The sequence below is a fragment of the Hyperolius riggenbachi genome, chromosome 6, assembly GCF_040937935.1.
Source record: "Hyperolius riggenbachi isolate aHypRig1 chromosome 6, aHypRig1.pri, whole genome shotgun sequence".
Classification (NCBI taxonomy): Eukaryota; Metazoa; Chordata; class Amphibia; order Anura; family Hyperoliidae; genus Hyperolius; species Hyperolius riggenbachi.
The window spans coordinates 58,013,336-58,030,612 of NC_090651.1; the positions used below are offsets into that span (position 1 = coordinate 58,013,336).

A 17,277-nucleotide genomic window follows, 5' to 3' on the forward strand; every position below is an offset into this window, starting at 1 on the left:
TTTGTGGTAGAATTTAGGTATAGCAGTGGGTGCAAAGTGGGTTTCCTGTATACATAGGATATCTGGCCTATGTTTAATGAGGTAAGTTAGCGCCATGGAGCGTCTTTGTGGTGAACAAAGGCCTCTGGCATTTTGGGAAATAACAGTGATGGGTCTAGAAGACATGGTAATCAGGGTGGGCTTTGCACAAGTTTCTCCTAGGACAGAGGGATGGTGAGATAGGAGTGTACCGATATAATTGACGTCGTGATGTGGGACCAAGAAGCCACCCTCCCAGGGACCCGGACCCGGGGGGGGGGGGGGGGTGGATGCTCATTTCAAAGAAAAAACAAACTGCTTTCTAATGGGTTTGTAGAATAGATACAAGACCAGTAGAGCACCATCCTCATTCCTTTTACAGTACATTTTGTGAACCCATGACCCTGAAACTGGCCAAAGAGCTACCACATTCCTTTATCAGGAACAATGACCCTGAAACTGCCCAAAGAGCTACTACATTCCTCTATCAGTGGCCAGCTTCTGGAACCTTTTGCCAACCTGCCTCTGAAGATTCGATCGGCGTCGGGAGGGGGGCAGACCCAGGATCGCCTAACGCCGAAAGGCATCAAGTCCTTGGGTGGGGTTTTACAGGAGATTGCGCATGCCCGCTTGAATGACGGAGCACTGTTCCGTCATTAGTCTCCCATCGGCGATCGATGCTAGGAGACTGTTAGAAAGAAAAACCGCTGTCTAGTAACATTGTACAGCGCTGCGATATACGGCAGTGCTGTACTGGGGTCACTCGGCTGTCCCCTAGAGAGGCTCAAGAGTGATCGACTCTCATAGGCTGATGCCTATGACAGCCGGTCTCTGTCATTGGCTGGCAGGGGGAGGGAGGGAAAAATAAATAAATAAAAATTACACAAATTATTAAAAAAACAACAACACACAAATAGATAAAAAAAAATAAACAAACACTGCAGCAGTGATCAGAGCCCACTAACAGAAAGCTCTATTGGTGGGCAGAAGGGGGGGGGGATGATTCAAGTGTGCTAAGTTGTATGGCTCTGCAGCGAGCTCCTAAACCTGCAGAGCCCTAAATTAAAAAAAATAGCCTGATCACAAGGGATGTGTAAAGGCTCATACACACATCAGACTATAGTCTTTGGAAAATGAAAGATCACAGACCAATCTTACCACCCTTCATGTAGTATGAGAGCAATACTCTACACAGTCTATTCTATGGAGCTGAACTCCCCATCAGAAAAAAATCTTTGCAAGATGCTGCACACAGATGCTGTACAGACACAAAAGATCAGTATCTGCAAAAGATCCGTTCCTGCAAATTGCATTCATAGTCTATGAGATCTGCAGATCTCATACACACCTTGTTTAACTGACATTCATCTGCAGATCAGACAATTATCTGCAGATCTGAAAATCCATCCTGGTGGATCTGATCTGCAGATGAATGTCTGTTAAACAAGGTGTGTATGAGGATCTGCAGATATCCTAGACTATGAATGCATTTTGCAGGAACAGATCTTTTGCAGATACTGATCTTTTGAATGTCTACAGCATCTTTGTGTGCAGCATCTTCCAAAGATTTCTGTCTGATGGGGTGTTCAGCTCCATAGAATAGGCTCTCATACTACATGGAAGGGGGTAAAATTGGTCGGTGATCTTTCATTTTCCAAAGACTATGGTCTGATGTGTGTATGAGCATTTAGCCTATGGTCCTGAAGTGGTTAAACCAGGTAGATGAACGTTATAAAATTAGGGAGGTTTTCTTTACATTTAATAATTCTAGCACTTTATGCCATACAATGTTGCTGGTTTCCAGGTCCAGGATTTGGTGTTCAATCTGCACATGATACTTTCGGACACCGTGAAAATGAAGGAGCACCAGGAAGACCCAGAGATGCTGATTGATCTGATGTACAGGTATTGCTGCATGCTGAAATCCATTATAGATAGAGGCGGGTGTGGCAACCACATATTAGGTTTGGTGAACTGTAAATTGCGGAACTGCGTGTTTGAGTTGTCGGCTTCCATCATTTTAGCAAGTTTCTCTCTTTGGAGAAATATCTCTGCTTTTGGTGTCACTTTCTGGAAGAGCCTCATATCCTCAATGATACTTTCCACATTTCTTACCTGGAACACTTGTCAGTGACACATCTTTGCCTCTTTGTTAGAATTGCGAAGGGATACCAAGCGTCTCCTGACTTACGGCTGACTTGGCTACAGAATATGGCTGGGAAGCACTCCGAGAGGGGCAATCATGCAGAATCAGCCCAGTGCCTAGTGCACTCCGCCGCCCTTGTGGCAGAATATCTCAGCATGCTGGAGGACCGCAAGTACCTACCTGTGGGCTGTGTCACCTTCCAGGTGAGGAGATCTAAATCTGCGTTCCCCGGGCGTGTGTGTGCATGTGCATGCAGCAGGAGCACTTAACCTAGCATCATGTACAGTGTGTATGCGAACTAATGAAAGACTGATTTTCTGCATTATGTATTTTTATATATGTATATGGGACATCCCTATGTATTGGTTGTATATGCACCCTGTTGTGTCTTAAAGGTAATCTAAGACGGTATAAATAGCAGAATTTATACTTGCCAAGGGCCTTCTCCACCTCTGTACTCCATGGGCTCTCTTGCCTTCCTCCTGCTCTGTTCTTCTACAATCTTCCCTGGTAATATCTTCAGTTGGCGTTAGTCATGCTGCAGTGCGCATGTCTGTCCGCACGCATGCTTCTGTTGCCTGGAGCGTTTTTTTCCTATGTGAACACTCCTGGCCATGGGAGCGTGATGAGGGCACGTGTGTGGACCGGCATGTGCACTCCAGCACAACTAATGTTGATTGGAGCTATTACCATGGAAGATTGTAAAACAATGGAGCGGCCTGAGAGGATGGAGATGAAGCCCACAGAGTACATGAGGCTGGAGGTAGCCCCAGGAAAGTGTAAATTCTTCTATTAATACCATCTCAGGTACACTTTAATGCTAGTCTTCGGGATTGTAGAAATGTTAGACTTTAGCCTCAAGCAATGATCCTTGATCATTTTTGGTGGCAATCTGGTGTTTGTGCAGGTGCTTTCTGTCCTCTGTACCTGACCCTGCTCAGGGGGGAAAAAAATCAGTTGCCATGCTGGATTTACCCCAACCATTTGTATTCTATTTCACCACAGTGGAAGTTCTCCTGATATTCCTCCTCTCTAGTAGAAATCATGCACTGCCCAACTCAGTGCCCAGCAAATAGTTCTGAACAGGTTACACTGGAACACCATCATCCGAACTGAACACAAATTTTGTTTTCAAGCAGCAGAGTTATAAAGTATGTATTTGGCATTTCTTAAAGGTACCTAAAGTGGAAAAAAGAAGTGGGCAGTTTGAAGAGACTCTGAACAGAACAAAAAATAACATACTGAACTTACTTAGGGCTTCCTTCTACCTCTGTAGTCCATGAGGTCCCCCTGTGTCCTCTGGGCACTTTCTGTTCTTCCGCTAGTAACTCCGTTAACAAATGACTTGGCTAGGAGTCGTACGCAACTGCACATGCGCAGCCTGTCCGCATACCCATCTCACTTGTGCCCCCGTAGCCACCAACGGAGGGAGTCCAAAGGACCCTGAGGGACTTCACGGACTATGTGGGGCTAGAGGTAGCCCCAGGTTAAGTTCAGTATGGCATTTTTCCCTTTGTTCAGGGTCCCTTTAACTTACCTTAGGCTTTTTCCAGCCCCCTGTAGTCATTCCGCACTCCTCTGCTCAGTTGCAGCACCCCTCTGAAAGCTGATCAACTGGTCAATGAGAGCGCGATCAGGGGCAGCGCATGCAGCTGTCAGAAGGGCGCTGCAGCTGAACAGCGGAATGTGAAATGACTACGAGGGCACAGAAGGGACTGCAGATAAGTTAAACTGCTTACTTTTATTCCACTTTAGGTTCCATATACATATGTACGGATATTAGACATTGACCATGAAAATAATTTGTGATCATTTTGGCAGACAGTCTGATGCATGTACAGTGTGGCAGTTGCAAGGAGGATTCTGAGCTGTAAGTTATAATTAGATGCCTATCTAGTAGCAAGGTTGGTGTTTGTTTTGCTTTTTTGCTTTCTTCGATATGGAAGAATTAGCTTGTGTAGCACAAATGAAGCTTTGGCATTGGTGAGATACAAAAAGGCAAATCTACAGCTACCCACCACCTTTATGGTCCTTTAATAAGCCACACTGTGTCTCTTCAGAACATTTCCTCCAATGTCCTGGAGGAGTCAGCGGTGTCGGATGATGTGGTGTCCCCAGATGAGGAAGGGATATGTTCTGGAAAATACTTCACAGAGGCCGGGCTTGTTGGGCTCCTGGAACAAGCAGCAGCTTCATTCTCTATGGTAAGTACAATTATCATCATCCTTTACTTCTTCATGGCAGGCCAAGTTGTGGAGTTGTAGAACTGCTTTCAGGTGCTTTCTGTTTTACTCCAAGAGTAAAACAGAACTAATAATTTTTCCACCGTCTCTGTCCACCTCTCTGCCTGAAGTTACAATAAACGTTAATAACACTCCCATAATTTCTGTTCCCAAAGCATGGTGCTTGGGGGTAATATTCGACTCATCTCTCTCTTTTATTCCTCATGTTCACTCCATAACCAGCTCCTGCCATCTCCAACTCAAAAACATATCTTGCATCTGACTTTTTCTCACTCAAGACACAACTAAAATGTTAATACATGCTCTTATAATATCTCATTTGAACTACTGCAACATACTACTTTGTGGACTACCTTCTAACAGACTGGCCCCGCTCCAGTCGGTACTGAACTCAGCTGCTCATCTCATTCATCTTTCTTCTCGATTTTCCTCTGCTGACTTTCTCTGTCAAGCTCTTCACTGGCTGCCAATTAACCAGAGGATTCAGTTCAAACTCCTAACCCTAACTTTCAAAGCTCTCCACAATCTCTCTCCCCTGTACATATCCTCACTAATTTCCAGATACAAATCCAATTGCAATCTCAGATCTGCACACGATCTGCTGTTGTCCTCCTCTAGAATTACCTCCTCACATTCATGTTTACAAGATTTTGCACGCGCTTCACCCCTCCTCTGGAATGCCCTCCTACAACACATCCGTCATTTGCCAACCTTTGCTACCTTTAAACCCTCTCTAAAAACTCATTTGTTCCGACAAGCATTTGCGTTACCTTAGGCCACTTCCCTTTTGTCCTAAGACCAAATTGCACTCCTACTAGGTATCCTAAAACAAGACAAGACTAGACAAGACAAATAACATTTATATCGCGCTTTTCTCCTGGCGGACTCAAAGCGCCAGAGCTGCAGCCACTAGGATGCGCTCTATAGGCAGTAGCAGTGTTAGGGAGACTTGCCTAAGGGCTCCTACTGAAAAGGTGCTGGCTTACTGAACAGGCAGAACCGAGATTCGAACCATGGTCTCCTGCGTCAGAGGCAGAGCCCTTAACCATTACACCACACAGCCTCTATATATTTGTTGTATACTACCCCTCTTCTTGTCTCCCTCAACCCCCCCCCCCCCCCCTCATTCCCTTTAGATTGTAAGCTCGCAAGGACAGGGCTCTCTCTCTCCCCCTTTTGTGTCTTGGAAATCATTATACATTTTATCTTGTTACTTTTATCACTGTCATTATCAATTCGGTGTTTTGTATAATTCTTTTATTTTGTCACTAATTATGTATCTTGTATATTGGTGTACACCAGGGGTCTCAAACTCAATTTACCTGGGGGCCGCAGGAGGCAAAGTCAGGATGAGGCTGGGCCGCATAAGGAATTTCACATTCGCGGCGTATCGCCGACTCTGCCCGCCCCTCTCACGCTTCCTTCACAGAGAGAGGCGGGGATCCATGCGGCGATTGACGTCAGGAGGGGCAGAGCTGAAGCTGAAAGCTCTGCCCCTTCCAGGAAATGCCGGCGGATTGTCCCCCGGGCGATTTGGGGGCTCTGCAGCCCTCGTTTAGCGGCGGGGATGCTGCGGATTATTTGGGAGCACTGAAGCGAACTATAAGGAAGCTTTTGCCTGCAAGGGCCACAAAATATTGTATCGAGGGCCGCAAATGGCCCGCAGGCAGCGAGTTTGAGACCCCTGGTGTACACCATTGTCTGTATTATTATGTACACCATGTTTGTTTCTTACTTTGTACAGCGCCACGGAATATGTTGGTGCTTTATACATCAATAGGGTTGCCAGGTGTCCGGTTTTACACCGGACAGTCCGGTTTTTGTGCGCTGTGTCCAGTGTAAAAAAACATGCTAAACCGGACAATTAAGTTGTCCGGTTTTAGAGCCCCCCCCCGCAGCGCAGGAGGAGAACAGCGCAGCAGAGAGAGAGCTGGGAGCAGCGGTGGAGAAGGGGGGCAATCTCCCCCCCCTTCCCTCACCTTAGGGTGCTCTCTCTCCCCCGCTGTCTCCTCCAATATGATGTGCAGGGCTGGTGAGTGGCTGCAGGCGGAACTTACCTCTGTGTCGCTCCAGCACCGGAAGTTCGGGTCCCGCAGCCGCTGAGAATCTCATTCATGAGCCGGACAACACTATCAGTCTGAATAGTGTTGTCCGGCTCATGAATGATTCGGATCTTTGATCCGGATCTTTTTTGAGTCGAAACTCAGCGGCTGCGGGACCCGAACTTCCGGCGCGTGCGACACAGAGGTAAGTTCCGCCCGCAGCCACCCGCCAGCCTGCACATCAATATTGGAGGAGACAGCGGGGGAGAGAGACAGCACCCTAAGGTGAGGGAAGAAGGGGGGGGAGATTGCCCCCCTTCCCCCCGCCCCTGGCTACCTATTCTGGGCACATATAGCCCCTGGCTACCTATTCCGGGCACATATAGCCCCTGGCTACCTATTCCGGGCACATATACCCCCTGGCTACCTATTCTGGGCACATATAGCCCCTGGCTACCTATTCCGGGCACATATACCCCCCTGGCTACCTATTCCGGGCACATATACCCCCTGGCTACCTATTCCGGGCACATATACCCCCTGGCTACCTATTCCGGGCACATATAGCCCCTGGCTACCTATTCTGGGCACATATACCCCCTGGCTACCTATTCTGGGCACATATACCCCCTGGCTACATATACTGGGACATATATACCCCTGCCTACGTATACTGGGACATTTACACCCCTGCCTAAATATACTGGGACATATATACCCCCTGGCTACATATACTGGGCACATCTATCCCTGGCTACATATACTGGGAACACTGGCTGTTTGTCATTATGTGCATTTAGTGGTGAAAAGCTGTCTCTTTTGTGCATTTACTGGTGAAAAGCTGTCTCTTTTGTGCATTTACTGGTGAAAAGCTGTCTCTTATTATGTGCATTTACTGGTGAAAAGCTGTGTCTTATTATGTGCATTTACTGGTGAAAAGCTGTCTCTTGTGCATTTACTGGGGAAAAGCTGTCTCTTATTATGTGCATTTACTGGCGAAAAGGTGTCTCTTATAATGTGCATTTACTGGTGAAAAGCTGTCTCTTATGTGCAGTTACTGGTGAAAAACTGTCTCTTATGTGCACTGGACCAGTACTACTGGTGAGGACAGTTAGTGACATGGCTATGTACTCTGTAATGTGCTGCAGAAGATGTCAGTGCGATATAAATACTATACATTTTTTAAAAAAAAAGCCCATTGCTTAGCCCCACTCTACATAAAAGTGCGCTTCTGACTCCGCCCCTAACTCCACCCCTAACTCCACCCCCTGTCCGGTTTTCTCCATCAGCCGACCTGACAACCCTATACATCAATAATAATAATAACTGCTTTCAGGTACAAGGGAGGCTGGGAAATCTCTTTTGACTAATCTCTGAATGCAGTGTCATAATGGATCAGAAGCCATTGTTGTGACAGACATTCATCCTACTTAACCACTTCCTGCAAAAATGTGTTTTCGAATGTACCTTACGTGGATGTTTATATTGTATCATAACCAACCCTGTATGTGCCAAAACCAATTCCTGGTACAACAACCCAGTTGTGTTTAGCAACACTCAGATATTGCTCAATGCAAGGGATGCCTTTCCAGTGCAAAAGAGGCCTGGTAATTATAAAGTTTCCCATTCAAACCAGCAGAGGGAGCTGTAATATCACATTTTTATTTGTGATATTTGATATTTTACTGAATATAACTTTGAAAGAATGAATACACATAAAAAAACCTACATTGCATTCCTTCACATGGTCTCTGTCTTCCAGGCTGGGATGTACGAGGCTGTGAATGACGTCTACAAAGTCCTGATCCCAATACATGAAGCCAACAGAGATGCCAAAAAGCTGTGTACAATTCATGGTAAACTGCAGGAAGCGTTCAGCAAGATTATCCATCAGGTAACAAAGCCCATCTCCTGCTGTCCCTCTAGATCAGGCTTCTGTCCGCAGATAAAAAAAGCTTTTCCTTTAAGTTAGAGCTATGTGATTGCTGAATCTGTTTTTTTCTCTCTTATACGGAGTATTATAATGTATGGTTTAATCCTAAGGCCATCTAATAATTTTGCTGCAGGATGAGATCTAGACATAGCTGGGCTAACTGCAGCAGCTGGCAGTATTACTAGTGGAAGCTCCTTTCCTCTAGACCACATGAATAATAAGTGTGAATTTGTATCACAAATCTAAATTACGCAGCCACTTGTGGTTGTGTTTGCTGGTTCTCAGTCATTCTGAAATCACTAGCTATTTCCGAATCTCCAAAAAAAGGGTTTTCCCTGCTATTCTGGAGGGATTGCGATTGTGTCCTAATTGGCATGAATGCAATCGCTCCGGAGAAATCACAAAAATGCTGCAGGCATCATTTTTACGATTGCCCTGCAAACTCAACGCTGCCGTGGGAATCACTCCCATAGCCTTTGAAGTAGCTAAACGCTTTTAGGAATCGTGGGGATTCCTGGTAAGCAAAAATGCTAAGGAAAGCGCTCTAGTGGGTGCCCAGCCGTACTCTTTCAACGTGTCTACAGGTTCTAGGTGTTTTTAATGCATAAACTACAGCATAGCTTCTTACGAGGGCTGTATTTAAAGAGACTCTGTAAATGAAAAAAAAAAACTCTGGGGGATACTTACCCCGGGAGGGGGAAGCCACAGGGTCCCAATGAGGCTTCCCCCTCCCTTGTAGCTTCAGGGAATCCAGCGCTTGCTCCCCCGAATCCTCCCAACAAGCTTGACAAGCGATGATTTATTTACTTCCCCAGGATCCAGCGCAGGCGCTCTTTGTTTGGGCTAGGCGGAAATAGCCGAGCGCGATCGTATCTGCTCTACTGCGCAGGCGCAAACGGACTCGAGCAATCGGGTTCAGTTATTTCCGCCTTAACCCGAAGAAAGAACGGCTAGTGCGCCTACACAGAATCGCGGTAGGTACATGTTTACTCCACTGCACTTCGGGGGCTGCAGCTGGACAACAGAGGGACGGAGAAGAACGGGGGAAGCCTTGTTAGGATCCAGAGGCTTCCCCCCTCCCGAGCTAAGAATCCCCCAGAGGGATTTTTTTTATTACAGATTCTCTTTAAGTGCAAAATAAACGCCTTCTTTCTGGGTTGAGGTAGAAGTAATTATCTGTAAATAATTTTATGCTTTTTAATGTATTGGATGTTTCTTCCCATGACGCTATTTCTTATTTTCTTGTTATACAGAGCACTGGCTGGGAGGTAGGTATCGCTACACTCATTAGAGACCGCCAGCAAGCGTGAGCGTGCCGATATGCCGGGCCTGCAAACGCTAGCGGTGGCCTTTTGTGTTTTGCCGTTTGCTGTGACCTGAATCCATTAACCGCAACACATTCCCTCCTGGGATTCCTGCGGTCACGGTAAAAGTTGCACAGTTCCAGCATAGTGCATGAGCATCCATACACCTCACACTAACACAGTTCATTGAATGTCACACTGGTCATCCCAACTGAACTGTCTCTTCTTCCATCAACATCTATCTCCACTCTTACCCCCAGAGCAAGGGGTCGATTTAGAGGAATTGATGGCTGTGAAAGGCAACTAGTCATAGAGGGATAGCCTGGCACTTCCTGTGGAGACATCTGTCCTGAAAAGTGTAAATAAAAATTTGTTAGTACTATTTCCATCATTAATACTATTACCATCACTGTTTCAGAGTACATGTTGCTCCGCAAAATGTTTGCCTTTATTATTCTCAAAAAATCTTTGTCAGTTTTTCTATGTAAAAAAGGAATACTATGAAAACAGGATTGTACCATTAGCAGTAGGTGGGTGAGCTTCTACCATTTGTAAGTTATAGAGCGTTTGTGGCATATTTTTTTTTATTATTTAGGTACTTTTTAACCACTTTTGTCCTTATTTGCTCCTTAAGGACCAAAGACTTTTTTTCAAAATACAAGCTGTGATCACTATAATTGGCTCACAGTGATCATGGGGTCCGGAACCAATGAAATTGGCACCTGACCGAGATAACAAAGCTCTGCTGTCAGCGTGACAGCAGACACACGGGTGCAGCAACAACAGAGAGGCGCAGGTGAGGTGACCAGGCTGCGGGAGTGATTTCTATGCCACATGCCTTGATAAAAAGAGACCCTGCACAGCTCCCAAAACAATTGTCTTGGAACTTGGTACAATAAAGAGCGTGCTTTTTATGGAATAAAAACTGGTGTGCTGATGGACCCTGTTGCTCATGATATCACATGATACCCCCCTCCCCCCCCCCCCCCCCCTCCCCGATTTGGAATGATCACACAGTAACCCACAATTTGCACCACACGCTATAGCTGCGGTGAGCCCCCCCAAAAAAACAAACCCTCAGTATAGGTAGGTAGCCTGTTCTAGGTGCCCCCAGTGTTGGTAGCTAGGTACCGTTGCCCCCAGTATAGGTAAGCCGGTTACAGTTGCCTCAGTATAGGTTGGCCAGGCACTCTCTTCACTTCCTGTTTCTGCCTGGTGTTTCTGTCTCCTGAGGAAGTCTCCTCACTTGGAATCATGGGCAGACCGGGCCTGCCTGGTAGGAATGATAGCTCCCAAACGGATCGTAGATTTCAATCACTGCCATTTGGAAACGACTAAGCTAATGCTAATGGTACAGTCATGTTTCCATAGTATTGTGTTTTTGCACAGAAAAAAAATGACTGAAAATTTTAGAAAATAAAGGCAAATGTTTTACAAGACGAAGTGACCTATATGACTATTATGATCGTAATACAATACAGAACTAGCAAAATTATTTTTTTTTCTTTGATGTTTATTAAATCACATCTTTTATTTTAGTATATGTATATAACCTGGTGGGTTGGTGGTTTTGCTAACATTCAAGATAATTATGAGTTTGGTTAGTAGAAACTGCATCGGGCTTGCCTCAGACTCTACTGTGGTAAGCAGGTGTCCCCTGCATCTTAAATTACATTTGCTTAATTTCCCTTTTCTCACCAGTCCACCGCCCAGTTTTACATTGATTTTAAGTATTACAATTTTCCAGTCAAATTCAGAAACTGAATAACTATTAATTTCCTGATCAAAACTCTTTCAAAAGGAGGATCATAGAGAATATGGACACTGGGGGACATTTATCAAGAGTGTCTGAGACAAAATATTGGTAGGTTTTTAAAAATCCGTGCAGAACTCAGACTTAAGAAATGACTAGAGTGCAGTTTCCTTCTTAAACTGTTCTAAAATGGGAGTTAGAAAGGTTTCCCAGACAGTGCAGTTTGTGAGGGGAATTGCTGTTGCTGAGGTAACAATACATCTGTTGTATTACGTCAATGCCTAGCACTAAAAGAGTAAAAGGATACCCTAAGTGACAAGATGAGATATACATGGGTATGTACAGTGCCTAGCACACAAATAACTATGTTGTGTTCCTTTTTTTTTTCTTTCCCTGCCTGAAAGAGTTAAATATCAGGTATGTAAGTGGCTGACTCAGTCCTGACTCAGACAGGAAGTGACTACACTGTGACCCTCACTGTTAAGAAATTCCCATTTTTATCTCTTTCTTGCTCTCAGAAGCCATTTTCTGCTAGGAAAGTGTTTTATAGTTGGAATTACTTATTAGTCTCACATACACGTCTATCTCATCATGCCACATGTCACTTCGGGTACCCTTTAAAAAGAACCCGAGGCGGGGTTCTGAGAATAAAATCCCCATACAGAGTCTGGGTCTGTCTATATATATATAGCCTCTGTTGCTATTTAGATCGCCCCTAAGCCCCCCCCTGCGCTCTGCAATCCCCCATAAATAACAGCCGCGCTGCTGACACGCAGCTTGTCAGAGCGGGCTGTGTTTTCCTTTGTAACGTCAGTCTCCGTTCCCCCCCCCCCCCCCCCCCCTCCCCGCCTCCTGCATCGCTCCGGTCCCCGCCCGCGTCCCTTCCCTCCCCTCTGATTGGAGGGAAGGGACGTGGGCGGGGACCGGAGCTCTGCAGGAGGCGGGAGAGAGCGGAGGCTGACGTTACAAAGGTAAACACAGCCCACGCAGCGCGGCTGTGATTTATGGGGTCTCCCTGAGCGCAGGGGGGATTTAGTTGCGATCTAAATAGCAACAGAGGCTGAGCTCTATAGGCAGACCCAGCCTCTGTATGGGGATTTCATTGTGAGAACCCCGCCTCGGGTTCTCTTTAAGCACAGAACAGCTTCACATTACACCTGGCAGCAGGGGGGAGGAGCCCATTACAAATCATGTCTAGTCTGCACTGCTGAACTATCTGTAGAACTGCTATTAAGCATTTCTTAATCTGCGACAGTTTAGGGATGGATTTGCACTTTTCTTAGCTGTAGTGCAGCTCTAGAAATCCACGCTAAACTTCCGCTATTACGTAGGATTTGAGAAGTTTCTTATCATGCAGAACAATTCCTCTGCTGGTTAGAACAGTTTAAAAAGAAAAAGCTGTCGGTAATGCCTTGATAAATCTGGCCCACAGCTTCCTATGTCAGCCAATAAGCAAGGGTCATTTTCTAGGCATACTGTACTGTTGTGTGCCAAAGGGTTGTTTGCTTGGTGCCATGGCAACACTAGAAAGCATGGTGTGGGAAAGTCTCAGCTGTTGCTGTATTGGCATAGCAATCACTGTAAATGATATAAAACTCCCAGATGGATTAACCCTTTCAAGGACCACTGAAAAACAGGACCGCTGAAGCAAGAGTGATATGGAAGCTGCCATATTTATTTCCTTTTAAACAATACTGGTTGCCTGGCAGCCCTGCTGATTGTTTGCCTCTAATACTTTTAGCCACAGACCCTGAACAAGCATGCAGCAGATCAGGTGTTTCTGAAATTATTGTCAGATCTCACAAGATTAGCTGTATGCTTGTTTCTGGTGTAATTCAGACACTACTGCAGCCAAACAGATCAGCAGGGCTGCCAGGCAACTGGTATTGTTTAAAAGGAAATAAATATGGCAGTCATATTCTCATCCCTGTTCATTTTGGATTTACCCGTATCCAACTGCAAGCTGGACATGTACCCACCCTATTGCACAGATTGTATTGGAGGACCAGGGGCTGCACAGTTTAAGGACTGTTGGAGTTACCATAAGGTGCTGCACTTCCCCAACATTGTTTGATCATGATATGATAGATTTACTTTAAATTAAATATGTCTCTTCTACTTTGACACCTAGTTGTTCTGGTGCAGCATATTTTGCACTTCAAAAACGCAGGCTAATTTTCATTTTTCAAGCATTCATTGTTGACAAGCCAATAACAAATATGGCCATAAATGGGATTGGGTAATTGCTAACATATCACAAAGCCATACCTTTTATCCTATAAGTCAACATATTAACACAGTCCTTATGCTTAGCCTACTTCACATGAGGGGGTGTGACACTCAAACATGGAGGTAACTACTTGAAACCTGATTTTTGGTGTTATTTAAAATTCAATTCTTAAAAAAAGAAAAATGAATTGAATTAAGGTCCAGTGAAGAGGACAGTGTCTCTTTCTGTGTTTCCTGCATTCCTCTGCATGACGGGGGCACTGTCACTAATGCATGCTGTTGCTGTGTACGTTTGTTAAGTCAGTGCAGCAGGGTTACTGGTAGATTTCTTTCCCCTGTAAACTATAGTTATAAGCTTTAGAATTTACCCTTTTGTAAGCTAGATGAAGGTAGTTTACAAATGATTTGTATTAATATTTTCTGGTGGTAGCAGGATCAGAGCGGAGGCCACAGACAGTGCACATAGAGGAGTTATAAGAATGGATAGTTTTGTATTATTGAGTAGTCTCCTTATAGGCATTGTGAAAAGAAAACTTTAAAAGTGTAAAACTTTTAGAAGTTACATTTTCCTTTAGAGTGGGATCTAAACAAGATAAAACGAATAACATTTCTATTGTGCTTTTCTCCTGGCAGACTCAAAGCGCCAGAGATGCAGCCATTAGGGTGCGTCAGTAGGCAGTGGCAGTGTTAGGGAGTCTTGTCCAAGGACTCTACTAGTGCCTGTACTGAAGTTTAAACCTGCAGTTACAGCTGCTACATTGATCAATGCTGAATTTGTGTACACAGTACTTACGATAGGCTTAGATGGCGCAGTCCCCAACATTAATTCTGAGCACAGAAACCCCCTATTGCAAGCAGCCATATCAGAAGCTTGTTTTTTTTCTGCCAAATTCAGCACCAGCAAGCCACGGAACAGGTGTATACTTTTAGGAAGCGAGCTGAGGCATTACGTCACCTTCATGCACTATATGCAGTTGAAGGGTACCCGAAGTGATGAGATAAAGGTGTATGTACAGTCCCAATCTTACATAAATCTAGGCTGTATTCTTTTTTTTTTTTTTTTTTTTTTTTTTTTTTCACTGTAATGGTTATGACCCCAGGGCTGTACATCCAGTATATCTGCAGTCGGACTACAGTACAGTCCACCTATATCATAACTGTTACTGTTGTGCATTAGAGATGATAAAAACTTGTTAGTTGAGGAACACCTCTGAGAGCAGGGAAGATTTCAAGATTGTACTGTGGGGAAGGCAAAAAACATAAAAAAAGTGTTGTTCACGGACTGAAAGTAAAACTGAAGGGAGAAAAAAAGAATGTTTGATACTCACCGATAGAGAGGGAAGGATCTGGATCCTATAGCTCTTCCCATCCCCTCTTGGTCCCCTCGTTCCAGCACGGTCACCCCCTTTGTATGTATTTGACCAACTGGTTGAATGCACCTTCCGTAACCCTTGGAAGGCTTTGGGGCTGGGGAAGGAGAGGCCTTCATGTCCCCCCGATTGCTCGTGCATGCACAGCATGAAGCCAGTCGGGCTCCCAAAGCCTTCTGAAGCCTCCCGTAGTGGTGATTCCAATGGGGGTGACAGCGCTGGAAGGAGAGGACCAAGAGGGGACAGGGAAATCTCTGTAGGATCCAGAGTCTTCCTTTTCTATAGATAAGTAGCTTTTTTTCGTCACTACAGATTTGCTTTGAACATTTTTAGATTTATTTATTTATTGTATTTATAAAGCGCCAACATATTACGCAGCGCTGAACATTAATTTAGGTTACAGACAATATTTAGGGGTAACATACAGCAATATGACCAATACAGGAATACAATGGAAATAGAATAGATGGAAAATAAATCCAGAAAAGTCTTGTTGGGGATTAGGGCTGTAGATACAATTGGTTTTCACTGCAGTTTTGCTTTAGGTTTACTGGAAAGTAATTTACAGAGGAGATGAAAATGTTGAATTAAAAGTTTTAACGTTGAAATCATTTGATGTATAAAGAGATTTTTAGAATTTTCTTCCTGCAGAGACTCCGTATAATGAATTGTTTTTCCTTCTCAGAGCTCTGTGTTGACACTTTGACAAATTTATCCTACCTAGGTTATTTCAGCCAGCATATGGGTGTTAATGGCTCATACAACCCAGCTCTTCTGGACAATCCACATAGGTGTCTAGAGAGCATCTCTGTCTCCTGTACTGAGACAGTGGAAATCATTAGGGCCGGTTGACACTGGCACTTTCTGGGAAACTGATCTGATTTCCATTCAAACTGATCAATTTCCATTCCGTTGGTTCAGTTCCGTTTCCCCATATCCCCCCAGAACCCCATCACCAAAGTAGATTTTTGCTGGCTAGAACGGTCCGTTTTCTAGCCAGTGTGATTATAGGATCCATTGCCCCCAGTGAAGTTCTTCAGCATCCGTTTCCGTTCTGCTGGGCTCAGCGGTCTGGAAAAATTGCTGCTGTACCAAATTTGTGGTCCGTTCATCGGAGTGTGCGGATTGGAACCGTTCGATTGGACCAGTACGAACGCATCCATAGGTTTACATTGCATCAGTTTGCACCCGGTCCATTGCCATCCGCAAAAGGACCGTTTTTTACGGCCAGTGTGATCTGGACCTAATCTCTGCTAGAAGGAATAAACACATAGCTGAAGAGCACTAAAAGAAGCTAAACAGAAATAGGAGTAATTCATACAGGTAGCAGGAGAGACACAGAGCAGCCGGGAGTACACTATTAGGGTTAAGCTGTCATAAAAACTGCATGACAGATTCTGAGCACATGAAAAAACAATCAATGGTTGCCTTTAGTGTAAACTACATGTTGGGCTAATTGAAGGTCCCAATGTTCAAATCCTCAAGCAACGTATACTGATTTCCTGAGCGGTCCTGTTGGTCTTTGAAGCGACCAGTTCCGTTAGAGAACCTTTTCAAGATCTGGAAACTGCAGACATAGAAAGTGCCTCCAATCTTGGCCACTACTTACAGTAGAGGCCTTCACCTCTTGGACTTGGACCTACGTGGTCATACGTGGATAAGTTATTCTTACTTTGGATAATAGAACATTTTAGGCTGAGTTTCAAGCCAGAAGTTGAGTCTCCTTTAGTTTGGAAGACCTTTAATTAGAGTGTAACAAAAGTGATAGGAGGCATCATTTTGGTATTTTCAATGAAGTCCAACGCCAGGAAAAAATATAGTGTAATGTTGTAAAGTATGAAAAGCGGTTAGAATCTCAAGAATAAGGACTAAAAGACAGCAATAACAAGGTGGGTTCTTATTCTTCTCTGGATTTGAAGGAAATTCTCCCAGGCAGGAATACAAACCGCAGTAAAAACTCAAGAGGTTCAAACCTATTTTCGCACTGTTCAAAATTATGATATTACGGTGTTGGGCTTTGAGTAGCAGATTTTGACAAGATTTTCTAAAGGACCAATAAGGGAACTTGGGCGGTGGCAAAGGCGAGCTTTACTTTTTATATGAAGAGTCGAAATTTTTTTAGCAGTTCCATGCAGATTTAACTGAAGGTAACTCCATGATGTGCATTTCATACATTTGCTCAGTTTTGTTTGCTGGGTTTATCACAGGCCATGCTAGCCATCACCATCGGGTGTAAACG

At 44.6% G+C, this 17,277-nt stretch overlaps 1 protein-coding gene across 16 annotated transcripts in view; it reads left to right on the plus strand.

Moving 5' to 3' along the window:
• The window catches only part of DOCK7 (dedicator of cytokinesis 7), a 279,505-nt gene that overhangs the window by 237,659 nt on the left and 24,569 nt on the right, over nucleotides 1-17,277 (plus strand). For 10 of the 16 annotated variants that reach the window (XM_068239352.1, XM_068239337.1, XM_068239343.1 and 7 more), the window contains 5 exons: nucleotides 1,823-1,923; nucleotides 2,175-2,367; nucleotides 4,225-4,368; nucleotides 8,212-8,343; nucleotides 9,636-9,650. In XM_068239352.1, the coding sequence (XP_068095453.1) occupies nucleotides 1,823-1,923; nucleotides 2,175-2,367; nucleotides 4,225-4,368; nucleotides 8,212-8,343; nucleotides 9,636-9,650 (585 nt within the window). The remainder of the gene's footprint in view (nucleotides 1-1,822; nucleotides 1,924-2,174; nucleotides 2,368-4,224; nucleotides 4,369-8,211; nucleotides 8,344-9,635; nucleotides 9,651-17,277) is intronic. The other 6 variants (XM_068239340.1, XM_068239342.1, XM_068239345.1 and 3 more) reach the window with 1 other exon arrangement.